General features: G+C 42.6%; 1 protein-coding gene across 1 annotated transcript; it reads left to right on the plus strand.

Moving 5' to 3' along the window:
* Clca2 (chloride channel accessory 2) lies at window positions 1-25,614 on the plus strand. Its single transcript, XM_075978976.1, has 14 exons — window positions 1-186; window positions 1,015-1,152; window positions 3,056-3,206; window positions 5,357-5,465; window positions 7,103-7,262; window positions 9,504-9,731; window positions 13,967-14,197; window positions 15,388-15,565; window positions 16,350-16,456; window positions 18,341-18,565; window positions 19,590-19,860; window positions 21,472-21,642; window positions 24,043-24,273; window positions 25,095-25,614. The coding sequence occupies exons 1-14, from the start codon at window positions 1-3 to the stop codon at window positions 25,535-25,537; spliced, it is 2,829 nt and encodes a 942-aa protein (XP_075835091.1). The 3' UTR covers window positions 25,538-25,614.
* Window positions 25,615-26,520: the final 906 nt, after the last annotated feature.

A 26,520-nucleotide genomic window follows, 5' to 3' on the forward strand; every position in this document is an offset into this window, starting at 1 on the left:
ATGGCCCACAGGAGTAACACAGGACCTGTCCGCGGACTGAAACTTGTGACTCTTCTGTTTGCCCTAAGTCCAGAACTGCTTCTCCCGGGAGCCGGAGTGAAGCTTCAAGACAATGGCTACGATGGATTGCTTGTTGCGATTAATCCTCAGGTACCCGAGAATCTGAGCCTGATTGCAAACATTAAGGTGAGTGTCAATTATACAGTCCATTAGCCCATTAGTTCAGACCTGTTGCCGTGTTTAGGAAGTTAACCCCACCAGGTTTGAACTTGAGCAGTACAGAGACCAGTATTTCTTGAAGACAACGCAGACTGCAGGACTCTGACTATTCTGGCCAGATCACATAGTCGGGGAGAGTCTCCCCTCATAGAGCCCTCTTCTGTCTTTCTATTAATTACCATCTGTGAGCTGTAGGGTATAATTGTAGTTTTTATATGTGACTCTCCTGGAGAACGGCTTAGAGAAACCAAAGTTGGCGGTGGTGAAAGCAAACAGGATGGTTGAATGACAGAGGACCATGGGGGCGTGTGTGAAGATCATCCTGTGGTATCTCATTTCAAGAAGGAGAATTACCAGGGAAGAATTAACAAGAGTCTATGCAGACTGCCAGAGAGAAATCCCTTGTTTTCTCTTGATGTTCTCTGAAATATTGATAGTTTTTACTGTAGCATGGTAAGGAAGTTTCGTTACCTAAGAGCCTCTTTGTTAGTTATTGCTTAAAGTGAAAGTAATATCCTCAGAAGGTGCAGGCCCGGACATGCCCATAGGTGTGACATCAGGATGTGTTCAGTGAAAGCTTAAAACCCTTTCAGAAACTTTGGGAAATAGTGAGGGCAAGCCCTGACATACAATCAGTGTACTAACAATCTCTTACAGATGGCCATTCAATGTCTTTTCCAGGAAAACCTTCAGGGCTTCATTCAGAATCTGTTTATGTGTTTTTCACTGTGGTTTATGTGTCTTCAGAGAAACAGGGATTTGTATACACGTGCCAGTGTTTCTGCTTGGTTATAGGAGATGCTAACTGAAGCTTCCTTTTACCTGTTCAACGCTACCAAGAGAAGAGTGTTTTTCAGAACTATCCAGATTTTAATTCCTGCCACTTGGACAGCTCATAATTATAGCAAAGTCAAACAAGAATCCTATGAAAAGGTAAGGATTTGGGATTCTCTTAAAAGAGCCTAATTCAAGTTGAGGGAGAAAAACTTTTCAAATCTACTTTGCCATTGATACTGGGACAGAGCTATGTTACTGCAAGGAGTGTTGTTGAGAAAGTGTGTGGACTTTATCCCATAGACCTCTATAAATGATTATAAGAAAGAAAAATGGAAACAGTAATAAGTGCGAATTATTCAGTCACAAATTAAGCCATGTGCCACAATTTAATCTGCTTCTCGGGACATCTCTATTCTGCAATGCACATGATCCTGGCTCAGTTTTTAGTCGAGGAAAGAGTCAGGTTTATCCTGCTGAGGATGAGCAGGGACCAGCCCAATCCAGTTCTGGTAATCTTCACTTGCATTGGGTTGGGAAAAGTCAAGCCCATACTGAGAGTCATCCATACATGTAAAAATGCAACTGTGAAGTAAAGGAGCATGCTTTCGCCCTTAACTAAGGCCGGCATGCCGATTCAAAGGAGAATAGAGAGGGGTGAGCAAGAATAAGGGGCAAGTGGTTCCATCTTCTTTTCTAACCGCAAAATGTCTTAACCTTGAAGAACACAAGCAAACTGCAGGTGATATGCAAATATTCACTGGTGTGCACCCATAAATAAATACATGCTAAAGCATTTGAAACTACTGTGAATAAGAGTCCATTGCATATATGAGGAGAGCTAGGAACAGAGCATGGAGAAGAACATAGAGCTTCAGCAATAGAGTGGGCTTGCTGTCTGTAACTATAGTACCATCAGGGTAGTTAGGGCACGGAAAACATGTCTTTTAAAAATCTTTGTCACTTGGCTTAAATTTCCTTGGATTGTTTTAATTTTAGCTCTCTCTTGAAGGTTCTCTTAGAAATTGAATGGCCTAGCAATGTAGACTATAGCACAAAGGCATGAAGCCATTGAGAGGTTTACAAAAGCATTTGGGTTTTCATCAGATAGAAGCATTTGACAGTACTTGCATGAAGATAAGCAGGGAACTGGGAATAAACTGGGAAAACCTAGAGTTTATTAAACTTCCATTAAGTCCCTTCAATTTGGGCATATATATGTGTGTGTGTGTGTGTGTGTGTGTGTGTGTGTGTGTGTGTACGTACGTACGTGTCTATAATTTAATGCCTATGCAGCCTCAGGTTAGTTACTATTATCAAAAATTAATAATTATGTTCACAAAGGGTAAGGACTTTGTTCCATGCAAATTAGTAATAATTACTGGCCCAGAGTTTGAATATCTATTCAACTTCAAAACGCATACTGTTTACACCTAGCTACACAGTCTCTATAAAGATTACATTAGTGAACTTGCCCTTCAGTCCTACTGAGAAGTCAACGGTGGTACCCTGATCCTATGAAAGGTTTAAGTTCAGCATATGTAATATCATCAGATGTCTTGGATACATCATAATGTCAATTTAGTGAATGATACTGATCTACCTGGTTTTGGAAACAAATGATGGGGCTACAGTATTTTATACTCAGTACAGAGGAGGCCTCGCAGCACTGTCCTGCTGCCCTCGCTGATAGAGGAGCCATGGAGACTTGGCTGAAACTGTCACAGCTCTTCCCTGTGCAGTCCTGGGTGATGTGCAAATACTATTACACGTTCCCAACTTTATGGCTTTTATAGTGCCATAATATCATAATTTTACAGTGTTGATGTCTGAGAATATTTTGCTCTGGCAAATGGAAGGGTCATAAAGGAGGGAAAGAAGTTTCATGGAAACTGGTTAAATTTTAAAGATCTTTCTGAAAGTGTCAACAAATTCAGCTAATGTTTAGCTCTCAGAATATCTTAACTCTTAAATTCAAGGCACTCCTTCTGCCTTTAACCTGTTGTAAAATCATGCATAATTACATACAACAAAATTGTAGCTTAAATTTGTTCTATTTTAGGCAAATGTCATAGTAACTGAGCAGAATGGGGTACATGGGGATGATCCATATACCCTACAGCACAGAGGCTGTGGAAAAGAGGGGAAATACATCCATTTCACTCCGAACTTCCTACTAAATGATGAGCTAATCGCAGGATACGGCTCAAGAGGTAAGTTGAGATAATAAAAATCCAGCCCCTCAAAAGTACAGTAGCTTGTGTTTGGTACAGAAGAGACCTCATAAAACCTGTCAGGAGGCAAGCCAAGTGCACAAGGAGGGAAAGGGACGGAATGAGCCAGAAGACCAAGAACAAGCTAAGGTATAGAGTAGCGCTCTGAGAATCCAGGGGAAACAACAAAGCCTAGGGTTGTCGGGAGATGTCTCACAGAGAAGAGCTGAGCCACACTTTGCTTAGTGGAAAGGAGAGTATCAGGAAGCAGGTGAAAAATACGGAATCTGCACAGGGACCCAAGGCTGTTGACGGAAGAATTAGACCCATGGGCAGGACATGAAGGGAAATGCCAACATGTCCCCTGCAACCCACACCATGAAGTCCCCACTGAAGGCTCACGTGTGTGGGAACAACAGGACCATATAGTTTTCAGAAGGTGGATCTGTCCTTGTCCATAAGTGGGCTTGCTAGGATCAATGAAGGAGAAGCTGGATGCGGAAGGATACATCAGAACCCTGCAGGGGTGGGATCAGGAGGCGTGAGTTGGGCATCAAGGACGAAAGGACCCAAATCCAGAAAACAGGCAACAAGGATTTCCCATGCCCAGAAATCCAATTTCATTTAAAGTATTTTTTTATGAAATCTGAGTGGTCCAAAGTGCTGAGTAGTCCAGAAAGGAGTTCCGGCTGGCTGGCTGCAGAGTAAAAGACAAGAGCCGTGTGCAGACGACGTTAAGAACAAGGACGACATTGGGAAATAGGGGCATCAGGGGAGAGGGGAAGTCATTGGTCTGGGTTAGGCAAGAAGATGTTGGGGAGCAGGAGAGCACCCTATTGATGACTGGCTATGGTCAGATATTGGTGTATGACACTGAGGAGAAAGGTCACAGTCACCAGCCTGCAAACTGGTAGACCGTGGGTGAGGTCTACCAGTCTGAGAGAAATACAAGTGAGAACTGGTCAGCCAGCCCAGTGCTCGCTCTAATCTGCAATTTTATTTTTGGTTAAATTTTAAATAGGGGGCCAGGCCGTGGTGACACATGCCTTTAATTCTAACATTCGGGAGGCAGAGATAGGCAGATCTCTGTGGGCTCGAGACCAGCCTGGTCTCTAAGAGCAAGTTCCAGGACAGGCTAAAAAAAATTAAGTAGGGCCCTTCAAAGATTTTTATTTTTTATGAAATTTAAAACTAAGTAGACTTTGTTATTCCTGCTTAGCAAGCAGGAAGTAAAGCAATATACCATAGAATATTTTATAAAATTCTTAAACATTGGATTTCCCTCTATCTGGTAACTAACCTCAAGGCTGGTGTTCTCTGGTCGTGCATAAGACTTCGTCAGTGTCTCTAGATTCATGAGTCGACACATACTTTCCCTGTTCCTCTCAGCTGTGACTGTTTCCTCCATAGATGCAAACATTGCACAAAGTGCACCTTGAGTTACAGGACCTAAATTAATTCAGGCAAAGGGGATGGGTGCTTTGGTTTGGGAAGGGCATTGACCTGCAATGTTTCCATGGAGAACAATTAACCTCTTAGCTGAAGTTGGAAGGAAAGGAGATCTAAGATTAGAGAGGACAAGATAAATCTGTGAAGGATTTGATGTTAAGAATGAGAATTTCCAAGAGCAACGGTTAGGAAACAGGATCAAAGAGAAAGGAGCATCAAGGCTGGAGAGGGATGCTGTGATCTTTTCAGTTCCTTCCTTCTTCCCTGGTTGCTAGGTTGCAGTCACTGATGTAGACAGGGCAATGCCCACAAGAGAACAAACATGCTTAGGCACAGACTAAACTTCGAAAAGTTATTTAATTACAAAGATGTGCGTCTTCCCTCTAAGTCCTGAACCTACTGGGCTGCATGTAAGAAGCTAAGGAAAAACTTGTTAGACAACTTCAGGGAGAAAGAGAATGTGGGACTCCTTGTCTCTTCATCAAATGGGAACTACCTCACGGTCATGGGAGCAATCATTCATGCTCTCATTTCTATAATGGTAGAGGATGAGGTAGGTAAGAGTGAGGAAAATGACCAAAATTCTGACTTCAAGGGTTTCGAGCAAGAATGTAGTCAGGCAATACTACATTGACGTTGATTAGCAAGTCCCGTTGCTGAGACTTTAGGGGCTCAAAAGGCCACAACTCTCTCTTCCACAGGCAGAGTATTTGTCCATGAATGGGCCCATCTCCGCTGGGGAGTGTTTGATGAATATAGCAAGGACAAGCCATTCTACCTGAATGGGCGAAATGAAATTCAAGTCACAAGGTCAGTGCTTTCTCTCATATTTAAAATTCACTGCTTGTAAATGAGTTTTTCTGTCCTGCCCTGCCCCATCCTGTCCCATAGTAACTTCTAAATATTCACTTAGAGGTTTAATACTACAAATTGTTTGGCCTATGCTTCAGGCTTATTACTAAGTAGCTCTTACATTTAAATTAACCCATTTCTAATATATGTGTTGCCATGTGGCCGTGGCGCTACAGATCTGCTGGCATCTCCCCCTTCTCCTCTCTGAATTTTCAGTTTGGCTTTCCCACCTGGCCTTCTTCTGTCTTGCTATAAGGCAAAAGCAGTTTCATTATTAACCAATGAGAGGAATACATATTCAGAACATATAGAAGGGTTATCTCATAGCACTACTGATTGAGTGCACTGAATATTTAAAAAAAAACTAAGAGGGTTTTAGAATATTTTTCATGGTAAGTGGCTAGACACATTGACACATGCTGCTATAATCTCAGCACTAGGAAGACAGAGGCACAAGGTGCCATAAATAAAGGCTAGCCTGGTCCACATGTGAGTTCTAGATCAGCCGGAACCACACAGTGAAACTTTGTCTCAAAAGGCTAAAAAAAATCAGGTGACAAATAAGAAAATAGAATTTTTTTGTCTTGACTTAAGTATAATATGACATAAAAATAAGAAAAAAATAGATTAAGGACAAGTAAATATTAGCAAGTAAAATAAATTATTCTGTTTTATTTTTGATTTTCATTGAGTTTTAAAATGGGCAAGTATTTATGTGATTCAAATATGAACAATGAGGAAGTTGTATCCTTCACTATCTTACTGACCACCATCTTCATTCTGCTTCCTCTATGAACTGTGAAAAGTTATATTCTTCACTGTTTGACCACTGTCTTCTTTCTACCTCCTATTATCACCTTTGAATAACAATATTGATTCATTTCTTATTTATTTTGCCTCATCAAGAAAATTTAAATAAATAGGAATATATATTTTACTCACCTTTTTAAAAATTATTACACAGTGTTCCATTGTGTTGTTATGCCATAACACATTCAATTAGCCCCTCCTGTTGGATATAGTGATTAATAGCAACCTTTTGTGGTTTTAAATATCACTGCTGTTCATATAATCATACACATGCTACTTCAGATTTGTGCATGGAAATCCATATATCTAAAAAAACTCCCAAGAATTCTAGAGCAGAGAGCATCCTCACTAGTAGACAGACAGACATCATCAGTATTGCTTCTAAACGGCACCATTTCTCACTCACATAGCAATGTTCAGAATATCTAATGAAGATGGAGTCTTTCCAAAGTTCACTCTCTTTCCCTGATGTCCAGTGGAGCTCAGGATGTTGCTGCCCCTGTCTTCCTTATCCTACAGCCCCTCTGAGCTCCCTTCCACTTTGTCTCACTCTGTTCACTAAAGGTTTTGGCAATACAGAACTCCCTCACCCAAACTCAAGGGCTTTAAAATGAAAGAGAGAGACTATATTTCTAAGCTAATAAACTTCCTTAAGAGAAGACTCTAAAATGTTTGCACATGTCTACCGAGCTATTATCCTTGAAACAAGCTATTAGAAAAGATAATCAAGAAAGAAAAGTATTTCTAAAAATACCCAATTCCTAGTTCCTCCTTCCATTTTTTAGGTGTTCATCTGGCATCGCTGGGGTATTTGTGTGTGAAAAGGGCCTTTGTCCCCATGAAGACTGCATCATTAGCAAGCTTTTCAGAGAAGGATGCACATTCCTCTACAACAGCACCCAGAATGCAACTGCATCGATAATGTTCATGCAGAGTTTGCCTTCTGTAAGTATGTCCTTGGAATGACAATCTCCCATACACAGATCTGTTGGAAGGAGGCTGCTTGTTGGTTCCCAGCCACCAGGCTAGCTTAGACCAAAAATAATCACACAAATATTTAAATCACTGCTTGGCCCATTAGCTCTAGCTTCTTATTGGCCAGCTCTTACATATTAATTTAATCCATTTCTATTAATCTGCATATCACTACATGGCAGTGGCTTACTGGGTAGTGTTCCCAGTGTCTGTCTCAGGTGGAGGATCCATGGCTTCCCTCTAACTCCACCTTCCTTCTCCCATGCTATAGGACAAGCCAGTTCTTTCTTTATTCATTAACCAATAAAAGCAACACATAGAAAGAAGGACCTCCCACGCCACAGATCTGCTTGAAGGATGTAAAAATCGGGACAAATAAGAGTCACTATAATAGAGTCTGAGGGGTCTACAGTTAACTTAGTCCTTATCCTACATTTTAAAAACAAAAAGAAAATCTGTCTCCTCCAAATGATAGCAAATACAGATTGTTTTTTGAAAGTGAAAATCCACTTTCCAGGAGAATGTCCAAGAAGAGGTCCTTTGAGGCCACAAAATGAGCTGCCCATGTGGCGCCATTCCTTTCCTGTGTCATTTCAGAGGAAGAGGTATGAAGTTTGCAAGAATGAAGGAGCAAATAGCAATATTTTTCTCCCTCGAGGCTTTTTCCTTTGTTTTGAAAAGATCTAGAACTTCAAAGACAAGCAAACTAGCCCAGGGAAGTGAACTGACCCTCAGCTTTGTATCCAAGTCTTGTCAACTAATATTTCATATCAACTCACAAAAGATGAATGTGTAACTCCATTTTAAAGCTGATACTTAAGAGTATTCAGTTACAGTGTTCTCTCTGGCCACTTCATTTTCTTTAAGAAGTATGTCACACATATAGTCAAACTGTCACTGGAACCTTGCCCTAGGAGAAAGCATAGAGTCAGGAAGAAGGGAGTTGGCTAGTTCACAGGTTTAATGGGACCCGCCTGTGTGGCTTCATTTGTCTATTGCACTTTCCGAAGACCTGAAAGTCACTATCTGTAGATCTTTTCTTGCTGGGCAGGGGGTGTGGTGGGCACGTGTCTTTCTGGAGTCTTTTCCCTGTTACATGGCTGACCAATCCTGCTTGCATTGGAAACGTTCTCCCTCTATCCACTCCCTTTCCCCTCCATCCCTCCCTTGAGCCCATCTTTTCTTCCTTCTTTCCTTCATTTTACTAACTTGTTTCTTCACCCTGGTTTTAGTCAACGGCAGGAGTCCTTTGCAATGTGAACATGACCGTTGGTATTTCTTGCTTTTATCTGTTCTATTTTTTAATTTATATCTTTCATATATCTCCTGTACCAAGTTCTAGATAGTTGGTTCATGTTATCTGTGATTAGATAACATCTTTGTAACCCCTTGAAAAGAAAACCTACTCAAACATATCCAGTCACAAAAATTTAAAAATCACCTTGTACAGTCATGAGATGTTGGGATAAAAAACCCTCAATGAAGAGTAACAGGTGTGCCCCTAACTCACACCCCACTGAAAAACTAAGCAGGTGTTACCCATGGAATCAGAGATGGAGTCAGGGAGCCCATATATTTCTTTCAAACTCTGAGCTCCATGGCTCTTTTCTTTGTTCTTCATAGGGCCTGGGAATAGACAGGCATTCCCTTGCATTGCAAAAACTGTAACTTTAATGGGGAATGCTGGCATAGGTGGGTTGTCTTTAAATGAATTATCACCAGTCCAGTTTCCAAATGCAAAGAGTTTGAGGAAGTAGGTTTAAGTTGTTTTGCCCTCCTCTTACCCTCACAGGGATCAATATTTGCACTAGATCATTGTATGTTGACTGATCCCCAGAAAAGACACAGTGTCACATAATGAGATCCCAAAGAATGGGCTGGCCAGGTTGACATCTTCACCTAGGGTGTTTCTTTAACACAGTGTCATGCAAGGGAGGAGGGGGGTTGTTCTATTTAAGGCTAAGGTATATAGACACAGTCTGCTCTGTTTTCATAGTGCAAACATGCTTTTACAAGAGATTGCTCCTGTGACCTCAGGGCGCTACTCTGTCAAACAAAAGGTGTCAGGAGTTATTTGCAAACTTGCTGTCACTTTTGAAAATAAAGACGCACGAGACCTTGCTTTCAGCTCTGTCCTTTTTTTTACCTGTGGCCTACAGAGAATGAGAAGAGTCCTGCTCTGGGAACTCAGGGTGATTTTTGCTTTTCCAGGTGGTTGAATTCTGCAATGCAAGTACCCACAACCGCGAAGCCCCAAACCTGCAGAACCAAAAGTGCAGCCTCAGGAGCACTTGGGATGTAATCGCAGACTCCTCTGACTTTCATCACAGCCTCCCCATGCACGGGGCTGAGCTTCCACCTCCTCCCACGTTCTCCCTCATGCAAGCTGGGGACAAAGTCATCTGCTTAGTGATGGACGTGTCCAAGAAGATGGCAGAGGTAACACACGGATTCCAAAGGACCAAAGCCCATTCTTTCCATTCCCCATCAGGTTTTAGCTCTATTTTATTCAGAGTATGATGAGGGAAGACATTACAAGTTTTTAAAGAGTCCAAGATACCTTATTTTCTTGGGAAATGGGTAGGACACACTCAGAAGGAGGCCCAGAGATTGAGAAGGTGAGATCAATGAAATTCACACAGAATCCCCAAGCCCATTAGCATCCCTGTGCTGCTGCTAATTGTACCTTTTCTCCCCCAAGACCCTTTTCTAAAACTTACATGTAGTTTAAAGCTGTTGCCTGGCCACACTCCAGTCAACTCTTAGGGGCTGTGACTGGGAATGATGGCACAACCACCATGATGAAGACAAAAACTGTTGTGTTCCCCCTCAGTCCCTATGCTCTGTGACAGAAGGAACCAAAGCCACAAAGTAGTAATGTTTCCTATGCCCACATAATTTTGAAAGGTCGAGGCCGAATTCAAGGTCCATGTCTCCCTACTAACCTTCTCCCCAGCTTATAAAAGAAGTAATATTTGCGTTAGAAGCAATAAATTAAAATGTTGTCTAGTCTGCAGTATCGATGGGACATTTAATTGGTAATGGCTCCTGAGAGGTGGGAGAGGAAGGTCTGGATAACAAAGCAGACATCAAAAGACAGAGGTCCCAGCCATCTAGGAGCAGCTGATCGCTGGGATTCAGCAGACTCTTTTCTTCTCTCCCTTCAGAGCCACCAAAAAAGTACCCGAGTGAATTAGTTGGTAGCACTATCCCTATGCTTGATGAGTGCCTGTTATGTACAAATCCAGCCAACAAACATAGCATTGTGCTGACTCTATAGGCACAGAGTCTAGCCTCAATGGCCACCGTGGCAGAGGGACAGACACTGGTGTGCAGACCAGCACACCTCTGTATTAGCACATCCCTGTGCAATGTTTCCTCTCACTTGGACTGAATTTGTTGTAATATGAGCGGCGGCTGGGCTGCGTCCCCAAATCCCCAGCCGCCTGGCTCGGCTAGCTTATGCCCCAAATAATTACACGGACACTGTATTCTTTTAAACACTGCTCTGGCCCATTTCTAATAATCTATGTAGCGCCCCTAGGTGCGCTTACCGGGAAGATTCTAGCCTAAGTCCATCCTGGGTCGGAGCTGGGGCATGGTGTGCGTCTTCCCTGGAGCAGGTAGCATGGCGTCTCTCCTGCATCTGCTCCGGAGAGGAGAGCTGTGGAGTCTGACCTCACTTCCTCTTCCTCCCGGCATTCTGTTCTGTCTACTCCTCCCACCTATCTTCTAACCAATGAAATGGGCCGAGGCAGTTCCTTTATTGCTTAGCCAATGAAATCAACAGATTGATATATGACACTCCCACATCACTTCCCCTTTTTCTGTTTAAACAAAAAAAAAAAAAACGAAGGCTTTAACCTTAACATAGCAAAATTACATATAACAGTTATCAAGTAAAAGTTACATCAGAAACATTTATACATATAACAAAATTGACCTTAAAATCCATACCAATGCAAATTATTCATACCTATATCGTTTCCCCCTTTAAATGTAAAAGAACATTTATAAACTATATTTGGGAACATGGGCGCAGTTTTTTCTCTCCAAACTGCTTCCTGCTGAATGGGGGCGTCGTTAATCAGATTATTTAGGGTGTAACCTGTGTGCCAGGTTTATCTCAGTTGGCAGTTGAGCAAAGCAATTTTCTGAAGATGTTCACAGCAACCCTTCAGGAGGACGTGGTCCGTCATACCAAATCGGAATAGAAGAAATCCATAGAGTCTCATCCTCTGTGAAAACAAAAGAAGACTCTCTCCAAAGCATCATATCCTTAGACCCAAATTCTGAAATCGTAATACCCTTATATCCATTCTGGTTTAGCTTGGCAGCCCATGTAATGAAATGTCTCTCTGTACTTAGCTCCTTCACAGTCAAAAATTTTAAAGAAAACACAATGTACATAATCCAGACTCTCTGTGAATTTTTCATCTTTACGCGGCTTATTTTTACTCTATCACTTTACTTTATTCTGTCTCTTTAAAGACTTTACCTTTTTTTTTTTAAACCATTAACTTTATTCTCTATATTCTTTTTCTTCTCTCTCCCAAGCCAACGTACATTCATCCAACAGTGTGACTCGTTTAGTGGTCTGAATCTGTCCTATTGTGAATCTGCAAATTTTTACTATCCAGGAGCACTTTTGATTTGCGCCTTTAAATCACTAGGCGCTTAAGAATCTAAGCTGTGACATTCCTAGGTTAACTTTTTGCTTTTTGAGCGCATTATCTTTGACCTGGAATAACCCTGTAGACCAGGCTGTCTTTGAACTCTCAGAGATCCGCCTGTCTCTGCCTCCCAGGCATTGGGATTAAAGGCGTACACTACTACACTTTGAACTCACAGAGATCTGTTTGTCCAGAGACTGCCTTCTAAGCACTGGGATTAAAGGCGTGTGCTACCACACCTTGAAGTCACAGAAGTTTGCTTTAAGAATTTTAACTTTTAGTCTGCATATATTTTTAACACACTTTAAACCATTCAGAAATTTTCTGTCTTTGAATCTCTCTTTACTGTATATCTCTCTTTTTCTGACGACAAGAGCCTTTAATTTGCCAAGCAATATCAGTAGGACTAAAGGCGTGGCTTTGCCAGCTAGATCCAGTCCATTCCTTAGCTTTCCAGCCTCATGGCTGAGGTACAGGCTGCAAGGTCCCTGCCAGCCAGCGAGCTACAACAGACAACACTCAAATCCTCTCTCGGTAGCCGGCCCTCCTGCCTCAAACAGTCAGAGTTTGCCCTGGCAGGATGGCCCAGAAAGCCGGCATTTTTAAGCGAGGCAGCTTTTTTTCTGCTACGGCTGAAAACCGAAAAGCACGCGTTCAGCTTTTCGTCAACACCGTTTAAGTGTTTCGTGGCAGGACCTCTTAATGAGCTGCAGGGTTTTGCAGCTGAAGCTGAGTCAGGAAGCCTCTTGGGGCTACCAGGTAGGAGCGGCACTCAGCACTTTAATTCTGAGACTGAGCGTGCAGCACAGAAATTCTTTTCATCCAAGTAACAACCAAATCTGACAGGCAGAGCACTGCGCAGTCTAAAAACACGTCTCTGTATGGCGGCAGGAATCCGCCATGCTCTTCCGCCTGCCTAAGCCTGATTCTGCCTTCTGCCCAGGAGCAGGCGGGGAGCTCTGAGTCATCGCACGGTCTCAGAGCACTCTCCTTCCGATCCCAAGTGGGAACACAACATAAAGCCAGAGTTTGCACTGGCAGCACAGCCCCAGGGAGCTGTGCTTTAAAATGACACAGCGTTTTTTCTGCTGCTGTTGCCGAATCAGGAAATCTCTCTACAGCACACCACCAACAAACAGCAAAAATCTGTGTTAAACTCTCTCTCCATTATTTTTAAGCCTTCTCAGGTTTTTTAAGTGGGTTTAGTTAGCCACACGTCTGGGCGTCATTTGTTGTAATATGAGCGGCGGCTGGGCTGCGTCCCCAAATCCCCAGCCGCCTGGCTCGGCTAGCTTATGCCCCAAATAATTACACGGACACTGTATTCTTTTAAACACTGCTCTGGCCCATTTCTAATAATCTATGTAGCGCCCCTAGGTGCGCTTACCGGGAAGATTCTAGCCTAAGTCCATCCTGGGTCGGAGCTGGGGCATGGTGTGCGTCTTCCCTGGAGCAGGTAGCATGGCGTCTCTCCTGCGTCTGCTCCGGAGAGGAGAGCTGTGGAGTCTGACCTCACTTCCTCTTCCTCCCGGCATTCTGTTCTGTCTACTCCTCCCACCTATCTTCTAACCAATGAAATGGGCCGAGGCAGTTCCTTTATTGCTTAGCCAATGAAATCAACAGATTGATATATGACACTCCCACATCATGAATTAAAAAAAAAAACAGTTACAAACATATTCTCAATTGACGTCAAAGGTTGTTAAATTCTGAGCTGGAGTGAAATGGGGAGGGTAAGCCATCTTAATTGTGAACAACTTGTTTCTCAACACACTTTCTTCTGCACAACTCACACACAATTAGCTGAATTGTGGGTCAAGTATACGCTTAATCGGAAAAAGTGTTCCAGTCCTATGCCACGCTTTACAACTCAAAGAGCTGTCCAGTGTCTGTAAAAAATCAACAAATATTTTTGCTAATTGAATCACATCATCATCTTTGGTCAACCAATCACATGTCACCCCCCCCCTCCTCTTTTGTTCTTTTCTCCTGGGGACAAAGGCAGACAGACTCCTTCGACTGCAGCAAGCAGCTGAGTTGTACTTAATGCAAGTTGTTGAAGTGGGCACGTTGGTGGGCATTGTCACCTTTGATAGCAAAGGAGAAATCAGAGCCCAGCTGCAGCAAATGAACAGTGACGATGACCGGAGGCAGCTGGCGTCCTATCTGCCCACCAGTGTGTCCACCGAAGAAGAAGCGAACACCTGCGCAGGCGTTAAAAGAGGCTTTGAGGTAGTGTACTCTGGGTCTCAGTTGCCATGACGGCCTTCTTTTTCATTTTGAATCTCAGGTTTGAGAGGGCGTGTTTTTGTTTGTTTGTTGCGTGTTTTTTCTTTTTGTTTTTGAAAAGGGGTGCTCCGTTATAGTATGGTCACAGCAGCCTCGGCTGTTAGGGAGTAAAGGTGCATCATTCCTAATGTCAGGACCCCATTTCTTACTCCCATTGCACTCCCTGGGCTGAAGGAAGTAGCCAATGTCATAATTAATTAAGAACTGCTTGCTAAAAGAATGAGTACATATAAGTACAATGGGCGTGGCTAAGGGACTGAAGTGTCATCTAGAGTCTCTCCAAACTGTCCCTGCTTATTCTGAAGTGGCCCCAGCCGAGGCAATTGTTATCTTTGTATGTTTCAAGGCAAAATTAGAGTTTTGGTCTCCTGCCTACAGAAACACCAGATTTCAAATGTAAGAATCAAGAGAGTCTGAGAAGATAAATAAATCAACACTCACACAGATGTGTGGACCCACAAACCAGGACACACACACACACAAAATTAAGCCTAGATACATGTTTCAGGACTGACAGGATTTATCTAAATCAGCATCTGACGTGCACATGTCTAAATCTGATAGAGAAAAGGATACCACATAGGACTATTTCCACCCCTAGCCAACAGTTGTTCAACCTAAGCTGCCCACTGGCATTGCCTGATTGAAAAACAGGAGGTGGTGATCGGGCTCAGTGGTAGAGTGCAGCTTAGTGTGCACGTGACTTTGGGTTCACTCTCAGGCACGCAAACAAAAACAAACCCATGATGCCTGAGTTTCAGGTCTTGTGGTTCTGATATTATTGATCTGGGGTGTAACTTGGTAATGAATTGTTTAAACACTCCCGTCTAATTCTACCATGTAGCTAAGGGTGAGAGCCACAGCTCTCAGCCCTCTTACGGGTTACTGGCTCCGTCTTAGAGGCAAAATTCTCATACCATAATGTGCATAGTATCTTCCATGAGGCAAAGCCTGGATAACTGCCCTGTGATGGAGTGAGGTGGGACCAACTTGGAGACGGTCACAGAGCACAACGGACCTCGAAGAGGTGTAGGCAACAGTGGTAGCCATTGTACATGAGCATGGATTCCTTTCTTTAGTCAGACAATTCCAATCACATTTCCTCCTAAGCCACGCTGGCTGTCTCTGTTCAGGTGCTTGAGAAGAGAAATGGGAGAGCCGACGGCTCTGTCATGGTATTGGTGACCAGCGGAGCAGACGAGCATATCAGCAACTGTCTGCTCAGCGCGGTGGGCAGCGGCGTCACCATTCACTCCATTGCCCTGGGTTCCTCTGCTGCCAGTAAACTGGAGGAATTATCACATCTTACAGGTAAAAGCCTCTCAAGAAGGTATCTTTTAGAGCATGTCCCGAAAGCTGAACATTCAAAGCTCAGCTATGAAGCCCAGGTTACGTGTCTTCATTGGGGGAAAAAAATGGGAAAGATTTCTTCTAAAACACACAAATCATTGCTAAAATTAGCTAACAATTTTTCCAATTTTAAAATGTTTTCCCTACAATTGAAGTTTTGTACATCTAATGCAAATAGTATTTTTGTGATTTTGTTAAGCCAGTTTGAGAATGCATGTTTATGAAACTGAGATCATATCAGATAACTGCAACAACTTCTAGTACACATACAAGCACCATTGTAAGACTTACATGTCTGTTTTTTTTCTAGACAAGACAAATAATTTCATCTTACATTCCATAAAAATTAATCCAACAAAATGAACCACTGAAAATTAAGATTTGTTGGATATTTTAAAAATGGTGATCTCGGAATGTAAGTGCAAATGCATAGCAATGCAACAATAGCAATTAATCTAGATTATTTAGGAATTATTTTGATCTAAGACTTGTCTGTAAATATTTACTAAGTTCTTCTATAGTGGGCAAAACACTAAAACCTGAAAAAAAAGCCATGAATTGACAACAAAAATCACCTCCTTAAGGCCACTTGCCAAAGAGATACATGAGATGTCATTCACAATGAGGCAAGGCCACCTCCTACTTACTCCAGACTAACACACTAATACAGACACAGTGTGTCAGAGAAGATGTCATCTTTATTTTTTCCTATCTTAATAGTTGGCATTCAAATCATGTGTTTCAGGAGGGTTAAAGTTCTTCATTCCAGATAAATCTAATCCCAACAGAATGACTGAAGCTTTCTGTAGGATATCTTCTGGAACGGGAGACATTTTCCAGCAAAGTTTACAGGTCAGAATCTCTATCTTCTATGTGTGGAGGGGGTAGGCCAGATGGACTGTACCATCCACATTTTTGTATGCATTATTCCTCTGTATGCAGAAGGTTCTAATGTGCTTCTTGGTGTCCCCAGAGCCTGGAGTCATTTAACCTCATGTCTGTGTGGCTCATTTCCAGGAGTTACTTTCTGTAATGACCACTTCAGCTTTCACGGTCCATGACACGACTTCTTTATGCCTGATAATGCAGCTAGAGGTGGAATAGAATAGGGTAGGATAGGACCGGTGGAGTGGGCCAAGGTCCAAAACAAAAAGAAGCTGTGTTTTCATTTCTTCAGTTCAATCAATTTTTTCCTCAACAACACTGTGTTTCACTCTGGCTGCTTCAACATCTTTAAAGCTTCTCACCTTTATTATGAATATTAATTATTTCCTGAAGTTCTAGACATTTCTAGATCTTTATCCTTGTATGCATGTGTGCATGTGTGTGTGTATTGTTTTTAGACAGGGTTCATATAACTCAGACTGTATGTAGCCCGGGCTGGCCTTGAACTCCTTGAACTCTGCCTAGTTCCATCTTCTAACTACAGGAATCACAGGCACAGCCACCAGCCTCAGTTTTAGATTGCTCCTTTAATTAGCACAACCTATTTGATTTGGGGCACAAAAACATCCATTAATCAAGCTACCATTAAATTATTTTCCAGTCTAAATACTTTAAAGAGTTTAGGCATAACTGAGCTATGTTTCAAACAGAATTTCACCTGCAATTTCCTCACAGATGGTGAGTAAACCTGCCAAGTTACGCTTGATGTAAACAATGAACTCGATGAATTTTTGTCAGGAAATATTTAACATGCAACTTAGATATGCACAGTAAAGATGGTAATCATCCCATCGCCAGCAGTCAAACAAATGTCTCAAGAGATATTGAAATCAAGTGTTCAAAGGTCAAAGATAAAGTGAAGATTCATAAAAAAAAAGAAGCAAATATCACATAAACTTGGCAGACAGTAGCCATCTGGGCGGAATCTCTATAGGCCTGGTGAAAGAGACAGTCAAAGTGTTATAGAACAACTCTGCCAACCAGTAGCATTCCGCTTAGCCAAACTATTCTTTAGGCTAGCCCACTAGCCCAAGCTGGCCTTAAACTCTTAGCAGTCTTCCTGTTCAGCCTCCCAAATGCTGGAATTATGAGCATGGACCACAGTGCTCAGCCACCCAATCAAATTTTGACAAAAAGGATTGAAAATGTGCAACCAAGAAAGAACGAACTTTTCAACAAATGATGCTAAAAAGTTGGATGCCCACACGCAGAAGAATAGAAGTAGACCACATCACTCACCAGTTTCAAAACCCAAGTCAACAGAGACAAAATTCTTCCTAGTAAACCTGACCTAGAAGATAACATAGTGGAAACAGTCTGGCACATTAGGATGAACATGGGTTTTTTGGGGGGGTGATGGAAACAGGGGATGATATTCTCAAAACATGGGAAATAAAGACTAAAATTGACCAAGGGGGATTACATCAAACTAAAAATAGGCTTCGCGAAGAAAACAATCAGTCCAACACAGGCAGAGCCTGTGAAAGGAGGCAGTATTTAAAAGCTGTGTTTCTGACATGCGACCCATATCCAAAATCGACAAGGAACTCCAATGACTCTACAGCAAGAAGTGAAAATACCCCAGCTTTTAAAAGCGGAAAATAAGCTGGATGTGGAGGTCCACTCCTTTAATCCTAGAACTCCAGAGGCAGACGCAGGAGGATCTTTGTGAGTTCAAGGCTTAAATGTATTTTACTTTTACCCAGTCACTTTTTTTTATTACAAAAGCAAGGTAAAGGAAGGGAACGTGAGGTGTTCACTGGAAACTGTCCCATGCATTCTCTCCCACAGCTTGAGAGCATGTATGAAACCGTGCCGCCTCAGCAGCAATGGACGAACCCTATGACTGTGGATGGGGCCGTGGGCAATGACACGGTTTTCCAAGTCACGTGGCAGACCAACGGGCCCCCTGAGATGGCAGTACTGGATCCCAGTGGAAGAAAGTACAACACTAGCGACTTTGTCATCAACCTGGCCTTTCGGACAGCTAGCCTTCGGGTTCCAGGAACTGCCAAGGTCAGTGTGGGAGCCTGTTCACACCTGGCCGTGCTCAGGCAAGAGTAGGGCTTGCCAGTGAGTCACGTGCTTGGATGTGTGACCTAAAGGAAGTGTGCTGTCACGTCAAAACATTATAAAAACATTTTGTGGATGTTAAAAACTTAAGAGGAGCAACCAAAGTATATCCGCAGTGTTAAGTACTAGATAAAACAATGTTACATTCAAAACGGAAATCAATGTTTCTCCGTAGCATTGGTAGTTTTTGGAAACCTGTATCTTTCATTATAGGAGCTATTCATTCAGATATAGTTTCCTATATGTTTGGGAGCAACTCTATATAGCCTTTATAATAGGACTAATGAAATGTGTAAGTTTTTGAATACCTGCTGTGTTCTGGGTCTCACACTTAGAATAAAATGCCCTGTTAGGAGCAAGCACCGGGGACCACAGAACACACATGAGGATAGGGAGAAGGAAGCTGCCTAGTGATAAGGACATCATCACGGAGATACAAGAGACAGGAGAGCTGGAAGTGGGTACCGCATTCTGGCACGGGACATAGAACCGAGGAAGGCTCAAAGACAAAGCAGGGCTGTTGGTAATTCAAGAGGGATGGACCCCAGAGTAGCATGTGGGCTGAGAGCAGAAGTGACAGGGAGGAGGGCAGAGCCGCGAGGGCGGGTAGCCAAGCACCAAGGGCTATTCAGGATAGCACAGAGAGTAGGGGGCTGCACCCTGAAGGTAGAGGGAGCCCTGGAGGCTGGGAGGAGGCATGGGAATCCCTCAGACCTGACTGCCCCATCAACCACTACCCTTATCCGCTTACTCCTATAATTTTGTTGTTTTAAGTCAGGGTCTCGCCGTGTTGCCCAGACTCAAGCATTCCTCCCCCTTCAGCTTCCCAAACTACCAAGTGAAAAAAACGCAGTATTAATAAAGTATCGATTTTTTTTTCTTTTTCATGCTTCTTCTTCAACTGCAGCTCAGAGAACTCTTTCCACTCGAAATGACAGTCTAATCATTTCAACCCCTTGTTTTTCAGCATGGGCGCTGGACTTACACGCTGAACAACACACATCCTTCTCCTCAAGCCCTGGAAGTGACAGTGGCCTCCCGTGCCTCCAGCCTGGCCATATACCCAGCCACCGTGGAAGCCTTTGTGGAAAGAGACAGCACCCATTTTCCTCAGCCGGTGATAATTTATGCGAACGTGAGGAAGGGTCTGTATCCCATTCTCAATGCCACTGTGGTGGCAACAGTGGAGCCAGAAGCTGGAGATCCTGTTATGCTGCAACTTCTGGATAATGGAGCAGGTAACAAGGAGTAGCATGGTGTGGCACTGTGACAAGGTTCTGTAGGTGTTAATGATCCCCGAGAAATCCCTTCAGCCCAACTGATTCTTGAGAGCTTGCTTGAAGGGGAGCCCAGCTATTCATACAAATAAGTTACCACTTATTTTCTATGGACAGACCCCAATTTTCTCATGCTGCTGTAGTGGGGAAAGCTGGTTTCAGAGCACTTTAATAATAACACAGTATCAATATCTGGGGCCCAAGGTGTGGTGTGAGGACTGAAATGACCTTGGGGGATGCGACAGGCTGCTTGCAGGGTGTGATAGGCTGCCTTGAAGGCATTGTTGTCCTGGGGTCTAGAGCTTTCTGTCTTGACTCCGGATTGTGCTGTCCTCTGAGAATCACAATGCAAAGACAGCAGGCTCACAGAACGCTCCCTGCAGTGAGGCACAGTGACAGGCACCACAGCCTGCCAACTGCAGCTCAGGGAACTCTTTCCACTCGAAATGACAGTCTAATCGTTTCATAGTAAGGAAATCAACTAGCTGCATGCTGTTTTATCAGCTACCAAAGCTGTTAATCATTTCATTCAAGGCTCATAAACAAAGGCTTCTCTTGCACTTACATGAAAATTTATGTAAGTGCTTTTGAATGTATCTTTTGGAGACAGATTTTATTTCAAAGGGGTGAATAAATATGGCCATGTGACCATAAATAATCTTAAGAATGCTTTGTTTCTCTAGAAATTATTATTAGTTTTTTAATTGAAGATAGATTTTAGTACAATATATTCTATTGTTATTTGGGATCATATGAACGAGAACTTCCAAGATGATTTTCAAGAGTTCCTTCTGAAATAGGTGTCATGAGGCTGGGTGCATTCAGAGCGATCTGTTCATAGGTTATTCGGCTCTAGAAAACAATTTTCAGAGCTAAAGTAATCACAGGAAGAAATTAAGATGCCATATTATTTTAAACTACATGGTAATATCAAAAGTTGCAACAGTAACATATGTCAAATGGAAACAGTGTTGCAGGGGAGGGGAGTGTCTCTGAGACCTTTGGGGACCTGCAGAGAGACCATCTGCAGGAGGCAAGAAGGCAGTTCAGTTCAAATGTCAATAGTCTAACACACTGTGGTTCATTTTGGGCAGATGTAAACACAGCACAATCTGATTAAGACTTTTCTCATGACAATTAACTCAAACTTGTGTGCACAACAAAACCCAGATAAATCTCTTTGAGGAACAAAGGAAGCTAAATAAAGATCAGACGTGACTACATGGAAACTCTTCATGAAGTACATGTGATACTTCCAAAAAAAACGGTATAGAGACTGAGAAAAACAAACTCATGAGAAGAGTCTGAGCGAGGGTCTGGCCACACAGATAGCACGGAGGTCACCAGACTAGGAAGCACACCTGCTCCCAGCCTTCTGGGGGGATAGCAGGTCTTGCATTCCTTCCCTCGAAAGAACAACCCTGTGTGCTTACCATTCTAGCTTCCCCTGTGCTATCTGTGAGCACAGAGAGCTCTCTGCTCGCTACAGTAAGAGGAACAGATGTTTAACATTAAGTATTAACAATCAACGCTGAAGACAGGCTAACCCTGAATTTCTGTCTACGTACACAGGTGCTGATGTTATAAAAAATGATGGAATTTACTCCAGGTATTTCTTCTCCTTTCCTGTAAGTGGTAGATATAGCTTGACAGTGCGTGTCCGTCACTCTCCCAGCATCAGCACCCTAGCCCACTCTGTTCCAGGAAGCCATGCTATGTATGTACCAGGTTATATAGCAAACGGTAAGAACTTCTGCACATTGAATGTGTGCAATATTTGTGTGTGTGTGTGTGTGTGTATGTGCGCAGGTGCGTGCAAAAATAAAGGAAGAAAGAAGGAGAAAGAAAGAAGAGGAGGAGAGACAAAGGCAAGACTCAGGGAGGTAGACAGAAGAAGAAAAATACCTGAGAGAGACATGGAATTTTAAAATCATCCTTGGGTCTGTGGCTACAGCTCAGTAGTGGTGGACCACTTGCCTGACGTGAGCTAAGACTCAGTACCCAGTAACACGCACACACACACACTCATACTCAAGCCACTATTGACTGCTCCTTCAATTCTTAATGATTTGTGACAGAGAATACAGAAAATAGGTATTTCCTATAGATTGATCCTTTCATCTTTTAGTATTTTTTTGAATACTGTCTTGTGATTCTTTGCTTGCAGTAACTAACAGACAAAGTTGTTGGGCCCCATGCTTCCTTTATAGAGATTTATGCAAGAGCAAAGAGTTGAAAGCGTGATGCTAACAGCCCCAGAGATCAACACAGGAAGTGAGTTCCTGAATAAACATCAGTTTGGCTATTATACACAGTTGAGCAGAGGTTCTGCTATCCCACAAAGGAAAGTGCCAGATAAATAGGAGGTGTGCACTCTCTTTATAGGAAACACTATCTCAGGTCTCATTAGGAAGCATTAGCTAAAATAAGACAGCAATATGACATACTGTGCTGTCTCTAAAAACATTCCCTGGGACCATTTCTAATCATTTTTATTTCTAAACCTGGAGGATTTTGAGACAAGCACCACTCGCCTCATCTTAATTGGCTTTGATGTGTTTTGCTTGTTTTTTGGTGTGTTTCACAATGCTGGGAATGGGCCCAAAACACTTGCGCACACTTGGCAGGTGCTCTCTGGCTGAGCTACCTCCACCTCTCTGGGTCTTCCCTACCTTCTAGTGGGGCACTGCCCACTCCTGAGGCCTAGCTCCCCCATTTGCTGCTGTGTAACATGGAGCAACTTTCTTAGCTTTGTGTCTCTCTGTTTCATTATCAATAAATGTATGGCAAAAAAAAATGTCACCTTCTTCATTGCCTTGCTGGGGGAATTGAATATTTTGATATAATGAGATATTTAAAATACCTTGCCATAGCAGACACACAGTGAACACCACTTCTTAAAGTTAAAAATCATCATTAGATAGCTTTACTAAGCCATATGGTTTTGATAGCATTTATATGCCCACAATCTCTGAATTCACAATTTTATAATTATTGAATCTAGCTTAAATGTTGTTAAATATTGAAACCCATATTTAACTAGTTCTATTTTAGAGGAATCATAAACTTAATTTTTCTCTGACTCCTTGGCCACCTTCTATCAAATTACACCAATTAGAAACTATTTTAAGAACTACTTTTAAAATATTTGTGTGTGTGTGTGTGTGTGTGTGTGTGCGTGCGTGTGTGTGTGTGTTCACACCAAACAAGTGTGTGGAACTCAGAAGACAAGTTGTCAAAACGGGTCCCCCCACCCCGGGTCTAGGAGCTGCTTTTAACCAACTTTTCTTTCACCATCCCACATTCGAATCTGTCATCAACTGTGCTAACTGTGTGAATTATTCGTGGGGCTACCCTTGCTTGCCTCCCCCTGAAGTCTTCATTGACAGCTGCCACTGTTTTCCCGTGTTCCACTCTGCTCTCGTGTCTCACTACTGAGTGGCTCTTTCTAAGCGACCTCTTGCTTACTGAAGTCTGATCCATTTCCTAGGGACCTGTTAGAAAGCCAAATGATGAACTGTAACATCCCTGCTTCCCCACAGCCCTGGGGTTCAAACCCAAGCCCTGCACTGATCCCTGAGGTCAGTTATTGCCTTGCTCTGTTGCATCATCTAGACCTTTTCTCCTGCTTTCTGTTTGTTTGCAGTGCTGGAGATGGAATCCCGGGGTGCCCAGCAGGCTAGGGCTGGAGGTGGAGCCACCCTCTTTCTTAGTTTAGCCTCCCTAGCTTGCTACTTTCCTGAACCAAGGTTTCCATACAAGCTGTTCTCTTTGCCCAGGGTGTTTCCTCTGTCACGCCTTACCTGACCAACTCAGCCTTTGGGAAACCTGAATGCTACTTCCTCAGTACCACCCTGAATGATGAGAGCTTGCAGAACACCCTGCCTTTGTGTTACTCTCTCTTAGCCACTCTTTATAAAAATCTGTTTACTGATATGACTGCCATGGCTGTACATCTCATGAGCGAGAGTGTTTGGTCTGACTCATAGCACAGCAGTCTGCCCCCAAAGAACACGTGTGGAGGGACTTAATGGATGAATGGACACATTATTGACTGAATAAACCTTAATGACAGGGTGACAATCTCTCAACGCGGTGCAGAAGATTTGTAATTTCCTACTTGGCTTTTTCTTTGTGCTCCAGATAATATTCAAATGAACGCTCCAAAACAACCAGGTCGCAGAGGTGTGGAGGAGCAGAGGGACTTCAGTAGAGTAAGTGCCGGGGGCTCCTTCTCGGTGCAGGGAGTTCCAGCTGGCCCCCATCCTGATATGTTTCCACCCTGCAAAATTACTGACCTGGAAGCTGTGAAAGTGGAAGAGGATGTGATCCTCTCTTGGACGGCACCTGGAGAAGACTTCGACCAGGGCCAGGGTAAGTTTGCCGACTTTGTTACGTAACTACCTTGTTACTACCTTTCCTCATACAGTATTTCGTCCTCGATATCTCTCTCTCTCTCTCTCTCTCTCTCTCTCTCTCTCTCTCTCTCTCTCTCTCTCTCTCTCTCTCTCTGCTTTCTAGTCAGACTTTTTTGAGACCACCAGCCTCCAAACAATGACATGGAGACTTATTATTAGTTACAAAAGCTTGGCCTTAGCTTAGGCTTGTTATCAACTAACTCTTGTAACTTAAATTCACCCATTTATATTAAATTATGCTCTGCCATGAGGCTGTTATCTCTTCTCCATAATGTACGTCCAACTTCTTCTGTGTCTCCCTGGTGAGATCTATGCAAAACCTATGCGCTCTCCCCAGAAATCCCACGTAGCCTCCCTCTCCTGTCTAGCTACTGACCATTCAGATCTTTATTAAACCAATCAGAAAAAAAAAACCACAGTGACACATTTCACACAGTGTGATCAACTATCCCGCAACAGTTTTCCGTATAAACTTTACAAGAGTTTCACTATTTATATGAGGCAGCTCATATAAACCTACCTAAAATGTACAATGTACATAATAACCATGGGAAAATGACATATTGATTATGTTGCATCTTTCTTTCAAAAACTATCAAGTCTTCATGGGTATCAGATTTTAGCATGAATCTTTACAGTTTGAGTTGGTATTTAGGGTTTTTCCAGTTGCGTATTCCTTGATAGTTTGACTTTTTGTGGCTATTTTCATTACTCATTTTCAATAAACTAAAAAAATGCTCAGTGACGAAACTTCCCCAACTGTGTTCTTAATTTCAGCTACAAGCTATGAGATACGAATGAGTAAAAGCCTACGGAGAATTCGCGATGACTTTGACAAGGCTATTCTAGTGAACACATCGGAGCTTGACCCTCAGCAAGCTGGCACAAGGGAGACATTTACATTCTCACCCAAGCTTGTCACTGATGAACTTGAACCTGAATCTGACGGAGAAATGCAGGAAAACCACATGGTGTATGTGGCCATGAGAACAGTGGACCACAACTCCCTGAAGTCAGCTGTGTCCAACATTGCCCTGGTGTCGCTGTCTACTCCCCGCAGCTCTGCTCCTGCACTGAGCAGAAATGATCTGGTACTTAAAGGGGTTTTAATAGCAGTAGGTTTGATAGCGGTCATCTGCCTTATTATAGTTGCAGCCCACTGGACTTTAAACAGGAAAAAGAGAGCTGTAAAGAAAGAGAATGGAACAAAATTGCTGTGAGCAAGTGTGCATAGTTCCTTCCTCATTAGATATGATGACTTTGTTTTCATAAAAAAGCCAACAAAGTCAAGTTAGCATCAGCATCTGGGCGTTTATATAATACGGTTCAGGTTTTTACATAGCAGATAGATACACCCTACCCCTTCCAAAAGAAACAACTTTTATAACACTCATTTGGGGGGAAGGTTAGAAAACAGTAAGGTTCCAGTTATGGACAAATAATTTAAAAAAATATTGTTCTTGGTAATGTCTGAAAGACAAGGTAAGGGCAAAATCATATCTGAGTCAAGAAAAGCTATTTTATTGAAGCTGGGGGAAGAAAATGTCCCAGACACAGGAAACAGGCAGTGTAATCGTCTGTAAGAAGCAACCGTGGTACTCTGATGAATTTCTCATCTCTGCTTATCTGTACAGAGCAGGATGCATGTTTATAGCTGGCAGTCAAGCCGCTATATAGACGGGGTCCTCACTGCGGGGCTCCTTTGGTTAAATACACGATGGTTCACACTCCACCACCAATGCTTGGACAGATCCTTTCTCACTGTGCGAGGAGACCTGAGAATGTGGTTATTGTCCTTGCCCTTTGATGATCTGTGACAGAGACACCAGAGTTTATGGTTTGTAATATTTTAGCCCCACTGAAGCATCTTTCTAAGGTGTTGCCTTGGAAATAATCGAATAAAAATGCTTATAGCTCTCATGAGGCTTTAAGAATAAAAAAACATTATTCTGAAATAATTCTAATACGTGTGCCATACAATTTTATTGTCTTTCAAAGAAGAGGTCATGGAAGAATAGGCATTTAGGAACAACTCCCAAAGTCTGCCCTCTAATTAAATCAACTGTCTATAATAGCTTCTTCATCAAGGGCAGAGAAAGGAGACAGCAGAGATAACATGGAAGAAAGACCTTGGAAAATTACTTCCTCTTTGTAAAAAAATGTTATTGAATAGTAATATCACTTCACTTCTAAATTCAAGAAC

This window comes from Microtus pennsylvanicus, chromosome 7 (assembly GCF_037038515.1).
Source record: "Microtus pennsylvanicus isolate mMicPen1 chromosome 7, mMicPen1.hap1, whole genome shotgun sequence".
In the NCBI taxonomy this organism is placed as follows: Eukaryota; Metazoa; Chordata; class Mammalia; order Rodentia; family Cricetidae; genus Microtus; species Microtus pennsylvanicus.

Coding starts and splice junctions, on each gene's coding strand:
- Clca2 (XM_075978976.1), top strand. CDS start 1: ATGGCCCACAGGAGTAACACAGGACCTGTCCGCGGACTGAAACTTGTG. Junction 9,732..13,966: donor TGTCCAAGAAGATGGCAGAG/GTAACACACGGA, acceptor CTGGGGACAAAG/GCAGACAGACTCCTTCGACT. Junction 16,457..18,340: donor TTTTCCAGCAAAGTTTACAG/GTCAGAATCTCT, acceptor TCTCTCCCACAG/CTTGAGAGCATGTATGAAAC.